General features: G+C 34.2%; 1 protein-coding gene across 1 annotated transcript; it reads left to right on the top strand.

The window, feature by feature from the left end:
* The first annotated feature begins 364 nt into the window (after nt 1–364).
* LOC149753285 (uncharacterized) lies at nt 365–1,516 on the top strand. The gene has a single exon (XM_089923777.1). It carries the CDS (start codon nt 365–367, stop codon nt 1,514–1,516), a length of 1,152 nt encoding a protein of 383 aa, XP_089779903.1.
* The last annotated feature ends 9,786 nt before the right edge of the window (nt 1,517–11,302 follow it).

Genomic DNA, 11,302 nt, shown 5'->3' with positions numbered 1-11,302 from the left:
AGCTAGCTTAATATTGCACTTAGGATAAAATTGAACGATATTTAGTGAAATTATCTATTGAATAACGGTGTCTAAGAAAAGCTTGTCAAAAAGGCATACGTGCCTAAGAAAGGCTGGTACTTAAGTGAGCCAAGTGCTCCACCACCGATCTGAAGCTGATCTGGCTGTTATTCTTTGAATTTTTCAATTAGACATCTAAAGTTCAAATTAAATATCAGTGCAATAATTTGACATAAACCTTCTTATTTCCACAGGTGTCAAAATTGTGTTAAGCTAGAAACTAATGGCTTCCCACACATCTGAAAATCTTAGTGCTAAACCTGAAAAATTTGATGGTCAAAACTTTAGAAGGTGGCAGAATCAAATGCGGTTCTGGCTCACCACCTTAGGCTTGATCTCCACCATTGGTGGGTCTAACCCATCTGCTTCACGACCTTCTACTCGCAACAACCCAAACCTTGCTCCTTCTGATGATGCATCCTCCACTAGGACTCCAGAAGAAACCAACTACCACTGTCTTCATAGAACTCTAGGAGCCCTTTCTGATAGGCTTTATGATATTTATTATATAGCTAAGAGTGCCAAAGATCTCTCGGATACCTTAGAAAATAAATATGGACTTGATGATGCCGGGGTAAAGAGATTCAAAGCTTCTGACTTTAGCAAGTTTAAATTTGTTGATTCCAAATCTATGAATGATCAAATCCATGAATATGAAACATTGATTCTTCAACTCCAGGCAAATGGAACCCACTTAGATGGGTCTTTCCAAGTTGCCTGTATTATAGACAAACTTTCCTCTACCTGGTCAGACTTTGCCAAAACTTTGAGCCACACCCAAGGTGATCTGTCTCTAACCCAAGTCCTAAATTCTATTAGGATTGAAGAACAACATCGCCTTAGAGAAAAATCTCACTCCTCCAATCCTTTGCCCAAAGTCAACAATGTTGAATCCAAGCCCAAATCCAAAAATCAGAATCGTTTTTTCCGTCCCAACCACAACAAGTCCTTCAAGAAGAAATCATTCAACCATAGGAATTCCTTTCAGCTCAACAACAGAAAACCCAACTTCTCTCAGAACCAGAAGAAAGAGAAAGAAGGAGAATCTGTTCGTTGCTGTTTTGTCTGTGGTCGGACCAACCATATGGCCAACCAATGCTTCTACAAGATCACTACTCCTCGTCAACCTAGAAGTAAGGATCCTACCACTTCTGGTGCCCAGGCCAACATGGTGACCTGTGGGGCTAACTCCTTTGAGACTGCTATCAGGTCTGTTTCCTTCATACCTGAAGTTAACATGACACAATTAGCACTTGACTGGTGGATTGATACCGGAGCTAGTATACATGTTTGTTCTGATCGCTTCTGGTTTTCATCTTATCAGATCCCATGTAGAGGAACTGTGACCATGGGTAATAATGCTGTGGCGCGCGTGCTTGGAGCGGGACGAGTGGATCTGACACTTACCTCTGGGAAGATCCTTACTCTGCAAGGCGTGCACCATGTTGCCCAGTAGATACAACCCAAGAGGGGGGGTGAATTGGGTCTTTTAAAACTTTTAAGCTACTTCTAGCACTTTTTGATTAATTATGCTAAGTTGTATATATGCGCAGTGAAAGTTAAACTTAGCGACAGTTTGATGTATAGAATGTGACTTGATTGAGTATGCTTGCAACTAAAGAATTCGCGGATAATAGTTAAGCAAGCAATTTATCTAAGTGAGTAAGTGTGTGAGTTAGATAATGACAAAAAGCATTACAAACACAGCAAACATATAGTGGTTCGGTGCACCCCAGCACCTACATCCACTCCCCAAGACTTCTTGGGAATTTCACTATAATCCTACAGATTACAGTCGGTTGTTTTACAAGCTCACAACCCAACTTGTTGTTTTACGAGCGCACAACGAACTCGGTCGGTTTTCCCAGGCTCACCGACTAGAACCTCCCCGATTGTTTTCCCGGGATCACAATCAAACCCTTACACGTTGGTTTTACCCTCGGCTCACCAACAAACCTATCACCGTTGGTTTTCCCTTTGGCTCACCAACAAACCTTAACACCGTTGGTTTTTCTTTGGCTCACCAACAAACCTTAACACCGTTGGTTTTTCTTTGGCTCACCAACAAACCTTAACCCCTTGATTCAATCCCTTGATTGAATCAAGTTACAAGATATTATAACAAAGTTTAAGATAAATCAAAGCTTCTTAAACAAGCAAATATAACACTATAAGCAAATAGAGTAAAGTGAAGTCCTCAAACGAGTTTGGAAGATGAAGGAGCTCGACTTCTTCTTTACTTGACCCTCTTCTGATTTGGCACGAAGTGGAGGATCACTGAGGCAGCACACGGATGGAGAGGAAGCTTTGGGATTCACTTGGATGCTCTTCTTCCCTCTATTTCACTTTGAATGGCCCTTTTGTGCTTTTGGGAGATTTCCCTTGTAATCTGTTTGGAATCTCTTCCCTAAAAGTTCTCTCCCACTTCCATGAGTTCTCCCCTAGCTCTCTTCTTGTTTTTATAGCTTTAGATGGAGTGGAAACAAGAATATAGCCGTTAGAGACAAAAATATAGCCGTTGGAACCAGTCTGCACCTCCTGACAATATTACCGTTGGGATCGGAGTCGACTCGCGCGATCAGGAGTCGACTCGGCTGTAGCGGGAGTCGACTCAAGCTTTTCCGGAGTCGACTCGGCAACTGTTCCAAATTTGAATTTTGTCCACTCGAGTCGACTCGACTATCCTGGGAGTCGACTCGAATCCCAGAGTCCGAACTCCCGATCCTCTGTCTTTTGGCTCGTCCAGTCTTGGAGTCGACTCGAACTTCCTTGGAGTCGACTCGGCTCTCAGTTTTCGAAAGTTGGTCTTCTGCCATCTTAGTGTAGTGCTGCCTTGGAGTCGACTCGAGCTGTCTGGGAGTCGACTCGAATCTCAGAGGCAGTAACTTGGTTTTCTGTCTGTTGATGGTCGCGGAGTCTCGGAGTCGACTCGTGCAATGCGGGAGTCGACTCGAATCTCAGAGTCCCAAAAAATGCTCTCTGACTTTTTCCTTGTGTTCCGCTGAGAGTCGACTCTTGCTTTCTTCGGAGTCGACCTACCAACCATCGGAGTCGACTCGCGTTCCACTGGAGTCGACTCGAATCTCAGACCCGAAAACTGCTCTCTGACTTTTCTGCCTGTGACTCCTAGGAGTCGACTCATACTTCTCCGGAGTCGACTCATACTTCTCTGGAGTCGACTCGAATTCCACTGGAGTCGACTCGAAGACTGTTCTTTTGAATTTTTCTTTTGATTTTACTCCTCCAATTTGAATCCTTTGAACTTTAAGCTTGGGCCAATAAATTGTAGCTTTCTTCCAACTTGAGAGCTTTGGAGGCCTTCTTGTGTTCTTCCAACTTGCTATGTTCCTTGCAAAATAAATATCTTTCTCCTTGCAACATAAACATTAGTATCTATACTTCAAGGTTTTGTGATCATCAAAATCAATCTATGAATCAATCTTTGGGTCATCAATCTCCCCCTTTTTGATGATGACAAAACTTGGAGTATATGCAATATAAAAGATATTGATTTCTAGAAGTAATACATAGCTAAGTTGCATGAAGTGGAAAACATATATATTTAAAAACATACTTCATGATAATGCTTTTAGATTTAATCAGCTTAACACAATCAACATATTTAAATTTTAAGCTGATTTGTATTCAATACAAAAAGCATTATAAGCATATACTTAAATATTTCTCCCCCTTTTTGACAACATCAAAAAAAAATAGGGAAACATTAAGCACAAATATTTCTTTTCCTTATTGTACTCTGATTTGAATGTTGAATTATTGCAAGAATATGAATCATATAACTCAAGGCAATAATATTGGAATCAGATTAGTGAGCACAGATCAGAGCCAATTAAGATAATTTCAGAGCAGAACACATTGAATGTGATTTCAAGAAGTTTTCTAATTTGATACCACAGATAGTTTTCTAATCAAGTGTGGGTGGAATCTCTCTTAGGTTAATTCAAGAAGTACCACAAATGATATTCAATGAAAAGCACGAATGGAAGTCTAACATCTCTTCAATAATAAGTATGAAAGCTTGTTCATTTAAGATCTTTTGCCCAATCTATTAAGTGTTTTATCAACAGGAGAGCAATTTAATTAATTTTCAGAGTAACAGGTCAAAACCTATATATGTAAAAGACACATCATCATGTTGGATCATTAAGTCTTAATAACTTCAAAGTTCTTTAATGATAATAAGATCATTGGGGCACAAACACCAAAATATGAAATCATGCAACATGATTTCTTTAGAGACTTTCTTTTATCTCTGTAGAAAGTAAGCACAATTTGATACATAACAATATGAATTGGCACACAATTTAAGTTCTAAAGTTCAAGTCAATTACACGTTATTCTCCCCCTTTTTCATTAAGTTAGAGGCTCTCAAGATTTGTAATTTGGTTCATGAGTGATGCATAAGATATACTAACCAAATAACACGCCTCAAGGTGTATCATAAAGATTTTCAGATTTAAATTTCAGATGATACATATTGGAGAGTATTAGGATCACTTTTCATTTAGTATTCTTTCCCTCTCCTATAGATTCATGTAATTAAGTTCCATAAGACCTCTCCTTCTGAAATTTTCTTTCTCCCCCTCAATTGATCATTCCATTTAAGAGTTTAGAATCCTAAGATAATGTTCAACAAAATTGTCAATCTCAAAAATATATTTTCTATAAGTTTCAGCTTATTTTCATAAGACTCAAGGTTTGAGATAAGACAACCTTTATAGAACTCATCTCAAGGTAATTAAAGCATGTCTTGCAATATAAGGAGGTTCATCAAAATCAATCCATAAAGTTCAAAGCATGCATCAAAATAAAGTGTCTTTGGGATAGGATACTGAATATCTAAAGCTCCCCCTCAAAAGATGCATTCTTCTTTAATCATTTTAAATTGTTGAATTTCAGATTATAGTGATAAACGTGAATAACACTGAAATTCTATGACATCGAGAATGTAGAGTAATCTAGTATTATTCAAAATTTGTAGCAATTACTCTTTCTAATCCTTTAAGAACAAGGTATGCTTCCTCTTCAACTTTGAGAAAATGTACTGAAATATTAATCAAAAATGATTCATTTGAAGCTCAGTTTCTTTCAAAACCATTTACATTTTCTTTCTTTTAGACTCATTTGAGTGAGGTGAAATATTTCTAGGCTTTAAGATCATTCACTATATTAATGGAAGTCTTTTATAATGTAGGAGGGAAAAACATATAGATGATCATTGAGGTATATATTTTATAAACTTCAATTTCTTAATCACAGTTTTTCAGCTATGTACACATGAAGCTCAATAAAATTTTAAATATTAAAATAAAGTCATATATTTAAAAATATTTGCTTGTAATCAAGATCATTGATCATTTAGACCAATATTAGTAGATTTTAATGATAAGAAAGGATATGTTTCGGATGCGTATCGGAGCAATCAGCCAAGACATCAAAATTAATTCTGTTTTTCTTAAATTAAGATTTTATTTAGAAATCATATTGAGTTTAAGCTTTTATACAAAATCAGATTCTGAATTTTCATAAGAATTTTCAAGAAGGCTCTCAAAATTTGAGATATGTATCTTCTACTTTGTAGCTCATCTTAAATTACTAAGATTGAAAACACATATTTCAATAACATTAGAGCACTTTCAGAATCTTTGTATTTAGTATTGAGTTTCGATACAAAATGGAGGATATTTTAACAAGTATTAGGATATTATGTATCAAAGTTAGGCAAGTAGAAAGATAGATCAAGATCAATTCATTTTGCCTAAATAGAGATATCTTTCTCTTCTCATTTCAACTTTCACATTTTAACGATGATTGTGAATGACAAATCTGAATTTTCTTAACAAACAAAAATTTTATGTAGTATTTCAAACAATCAATCAAATTGTCCAAGCATGAAGCATTACAAAATATTGAGAATCCATAATTTAAAGCATCATGCCATATGCAAAATATATTATGTGTTAAGTCATGCATTAGAATATTAAGAGTAAGAATGTTAAGGATCAAAATCAATTCTTTTCAAATAAACTCCCCCTATTTAAATATAATTTTGCACTGATTTCATCCTTAAAGTGTGTTTTCAAGTGATTAAAAATTTGACTTAATTCTACTTTCATTTACTTTGTTTTTCATTTATAACTTTCTTATGCTCTATACTCTATTTGCTCCCTATCCGGTGGAGTTGGGAAGGGGCACGAGGTACTACCACTAGCCTCCCTCTTGTGCCGTCCCTAATATGCCCTACACCGAATAGTTGGGTCAAATAGTGCCGGGTACTACCACTAGCCTCCCCATTGGCACCATCCCTATGATAAGCAATATAGAAAGGTTAAACTATTTACTTTAAACTCTCCCTCTATTTAAGTGTAATTCATTACGGATTTTATCCTTCCAAAAGAATGCTCACACAAGTGCTGAATATATTATGCTTGTTTTGCTTTTTCTTAAGATTGGAGTATTTGCCTTTACTTAGATTTTACTTCTCTTGAATAATATCCATTATCTTTTCTTTATCTCTCTTTCTCTTTGTTATTCTCAAGTAATTTACTTGAAAGAGCAGAATAAAGAAATAATCAAATGTATCATATAGAGGTATATCATGCAAACAACATTTTCATTATGCTCAAGAATTCATAGCTTCTCACAAGTCATTTTAAATCAAAAATTTTAAGCATAAACTTGTGTAGTTCATGGTTATGACATAGGCAAAGATATATTTTAGTTTGGGCAAACCATGAAACAATTTCTAAAAGCATAAGTCAATCAATACATATATATAGACATGATATCAAGGAATTAATAATTAAAGATTTTAACCATGCCATACTAAGATTTAAGTTATTGACTTTGCTCAATTAATTTATGAGAGAGGTATCTAGAATTACCAATCCATTCTGCATTCTTCAGTCAAATACCTACTAGATTTCTTATGTATGAACTTTTGGCTGAAGAAGGTCCTCTCTCTTGTTTGCATGAGAATGTTTATTGTATCTTACGTGGAGATATCCTTCAAGTTGAAATCTCTCATTTTCTTGCTCAAGGATCCTGCAAGCTCCTTTTCTTCCTTGAAAGAAAGTTATTAGTTTCTTCAAGATACAAAACATTCATCCACCATATTTTTAACTAGATGACTCGATATAAGATATGATACTAGTTGAATGTTGAGTCACTTTACTCAAGAGATTCCCTAAGTATAAGCAAGCACATATCACTTGAACTAAAGAGATGGTTTCATTAACCAATATGGTTCAAGTACAAGCATGTGAGACAATAGAATGATTTATCAAGATCAAATCAATTTCTTATTTTCAACATCAATTTAGCTTAGATTCTATTTGCTTAAGATAATTGTCAATAAGGCATGCTAGCTAAGTTTTGATCAAATTGCCTTAAACAATTGTTTCTATCAAAATTCAGATTATGATTCATTTGTTATCAATAAATTATGATTCATTAGAGTTAGATTGAAGTCTTGCACAAGGGCACATAATGATCACACAATCTGGTCTATTAGGTATATGATAAAATAATTATTCTATCATGCTTTTGATGCTTGTTCCAAATCACATATTGCTTTATCATATATGTAATGTGTAATCTTTAAATATGGTGGTTATTTTACATAGATCTCCTTTTTTTTAATGAAATAACCACATAGGAGTGAATTCTACACATTCATTTGACAGATTATAAAGCTCATGAAGCAAACAAATAATAATGGTGATCTTTACTTCTAATCATGCAAAAATCTTATCAAGATCTATCTTTTCTTGATTTAGTCTTTTAGTAGTTATCAATTTTTCTTCATTAAGTGCATATCTGAAAAATCCAATTTTGGTTCTAATTATTAACAAGTTTTTCAGATTGTTATATATAAAAGATTAACCATATACATATATAATTTGTTTTTAGTATTTTGATAATAAATCATTAGTCTCATAAAGAATAAAATGAATTGATACCTCTACAACTAGAATTTTTCATGAATGTTCTATATGCATTGCTTGATGAATGATATCCAAGGATAGAAGTATCTTTATCAGATTTGGCATTATTTTCATAAGAGCATATCAAGCATAACATGTACGACTGAAAAATATGAAAGATATGCAATGGTTCATTTTCCATTTTTCAGAAGATCAAAATTTTCATCAAAAATAGATCTAATAGAAATCATATGTATGACAAGCAGTGATGATAGTCTTTTAAAAAATTATTTGAGTAGATGACTATCATACATAATTGTCTTTTTCATTTCTTCAAGAATTCTATTAACCCTATTTTACTTATGATGTCCTTGGAGCTGAAATAATTGAATTTAATATTATTTTCTGTATAACCTTAATCAGGATTTTGGTTTTCAACACTGTGCCATGATCTTCACAGTTTGGAAACCTTTTTCATTTGAAACGCTTTTACAAGATTCAGTAAATACAGAAAAATACTTCAGTTTTATTTTCCAAGAACAAATCCAATGTAAGCTTTTGAAAACTTAGTGATGGAAACAACATCTTTAGATTTAGAAATGATTTTTGTTTGTTTCCTTAGTTAGCATGCATAGCAAAACTTTGACCTTTAAGTAGATAATCTAAGTAAGCCTATGGCAAGGTCTTTTGAGATTAAGTACATACTAGCATGAGTTGATTCTATGTGCCAAGGATGGTTTCTTTAATCTTGGTATTCATAGTGCATATATTCAAAAGCATACCAAGTACACATTATCATATCTATGATCAATAAACAATAATGCCATGGATAAAAACTCTCAATCAAGCATATAGAGAATTCATAGAATTAATCTTAATAATGATTAATCATTTAGCAACTTTATCCAAGGGTGAGTAAAGTATCCTATAAAATGAAGTGATTTGATTATATTTCCAAAAGTAGTTTCTATATCACAAAATTGATCAATACTAGCAATTCATACTAAAGCAAAAATAATGATGAGATGCAAGGATTACTGATTTCATTATTATTATTATTTAAAATTACTTTTCATAAGTATATTTTAAGTTTCAATGTGTCTAGAATACCCATTTGTATGAATCTATTTGTTTCATGGGTATCTTGGCACATCTATGTCTACATCCTCATATTTTCATTTTGGGTACCCAAGCTTGCTTGGATCCTTGAGAGTTAGGACATATAGTTCCTTTTGGAACCCAAATTTGTTTAATTGTAATAACTTTACTACTTGATTTAATTATGTTAGAACGATAGGTAAAGTTGTTATGCCCATTCTTTTCATGTTTGAAATAAGTTATCTTATTTAATGGATTGCTTGGTGAATTGATAACCTTTTTCTTTAGGGATTCATTGCTAAGTGAAGGAGTTAAGCCAAATTTTGATTTATCAAAATCTGTATGTTGGCTTTCAAACATCATTTTTAATCTTGCTGAACTTACAGTAAATTTGTTAATAAAAGACTTCAATTGGTTAATTTCTTTACTTAAGTTTTGATTTTCTTTAATTAAATTTTGATTTTTCTGAATTAATTGTTCTGAATTTAACCTTAAAATTTTATTTTCAGAATTTAGTTTATCTTGTATTTCATTATTAGAATTTCTTTCTTTTGAAATTTTCAGATTTAGTTTCTTAAGATTTTTATTCTTCACAGCTAATTTTCTACATTCACCATACAAATCATGAAAAGTATTTAATAATTCATCATAAGATAATTCTTCTTGAAAATCATTTGAGGTAAGAGTAGATTCAGATTTTACCTTATCTTCTTGTGCCATAAAGCACGAGTTAGTTACCTCTTGTAGTTCCTTGGAGCTAATATCATCATTGTTGCTCCTAACTTTTAATTTCTTGCTTGACTCTTTCTTGGTCAAGGCTTTCTTCCTTTTTATCTCTTTCTTCCTTTCTTCTAGCTTCCTCTTCTTCTTTGTCTTTAGGAAGCTTTTGAATCTTTCTTCCTGATTTAGAGTGTTTCCTGCATGCTCAATGTTAGTCTTGCAATTATCCTCAAGTAAACTAACATGGGGTTCTTCGAAAATATCATAAGTTGCTTCAAGAGTATCCCATATTTGTTTGGCAGATGAACATATATAAATTTGGTTGAAAATATTTTTATTAAATGCACAGTAGAGAAGGTTCATAGCCTTAGCATTTAGTTCAGCCAAATTTTTATCGAACATACTTTCAATTAATTTCGTGGGTGTGTGTAGGCCATTTGTTATGACATTCCATAACTCATAGTTTTGTGATTGAGTAAAGATTTTCATTCTAGCTTTCCATTGAATATAGTTAGATCCATCAAACAGTGGAGGTCTGTTTGTGGAAAGTCCCTCAGCAAGTAATACGTTATGTGGGGTTGTCATGATCTTTGGCTCTAGTCGGTTAAGACTACAAATAATATTTGAGCACCTGCTCTGATACCACTTGTTGCCCAGTAGATACAACCCAAGAGGGGGGGTGAATTGGGTCTTTTAAAACTTTTAAGCTACTTCTAGCACTTTTTGATTAATTATGCTAAGTTGTATATATGCGCAGTGAAAGTTAAACTTAGCGACAGTTTGATGTATAGAATGTGACTTGATTGAGTATGCTTGCAACTAAAGAATTCGCGGATAATAGTTAAGCAAGCAATTTATCTAAGTGAGTAAGTGTGTGAGTTAGATAATGACAAAAAGCATTACAAACACAGCAAACATATAGTGGTTCGGTGCACCCCAGCACCTACATCCACTCCCCAAGACTTCTTGGGAATTTCACTATAATCCTACAGATTACAGTCGGTTGTTTTACAAGCTCACAACCCAACTTGTTGTTTTACGAGCGCACAACGAACTCGGTCGGTTTTCCCAGGCTCACCGACTAGAACCTCCCCGATTGTTTTCCCGGGATCACAATCAAACCCTTACACGTTGGTTTTACCCTCGGCTCACCAACAAACCTATCACCGTTGGTTTTCCCTTTGGCTCACCAACAAACCTTAACACCGTTGGTTTTTCTTTGGCTCACCAACAAACCTTAACACCGTTGGTTTTTCTTTGGCTCACCAACAAACCTTAACCCCTTGATTCAATCCCTTGATTGAATCAAGTTACAAGATATTATAACAAAGTTTAAGATAAATCAAAGCTTCTTAAACAAGCAAATATAACACTATAAGCAAATAGAGTAAAGTGAAGTCCTCAAACGAGTTTGGAAGATGAAGGAGCTCGACTTCTTCTTTACTTGACCCTCTTCTGATTTGGCACGAAGTGGAGGA

The sequence above is a fragment of the Phoenix dactylifera genome, chromosome 6, assembly GCF_051530095.1.
Source record: "Phoenix dactylifera cultivar Ajwa chromosome 6, Ajwa_hap1_PhDact_Kaust_v1.1, whole genome shotgun sequence".
Classification (NCBI taxonomy): Eukaryota; Viridiplantae; Streptophyta; class Magnoliopsida; order Arecales; family Arecaceae; genus Phoenix; species Phoenix dactylifera.
Note: the sequence above shows the minus strand (reverse complement) of the source record. Positions and strands in the feature narration are given on the sequence as shown.

Excerpts from the sequence above, each read along its gene's own strand:
- LOC149753285 (XM_089923777.1), top strand. The coding sequence starts at position 365 with ATGCGGTTCTGGCTCACCACCTTAGGCTTGATCTCCACCATTGGTGGG.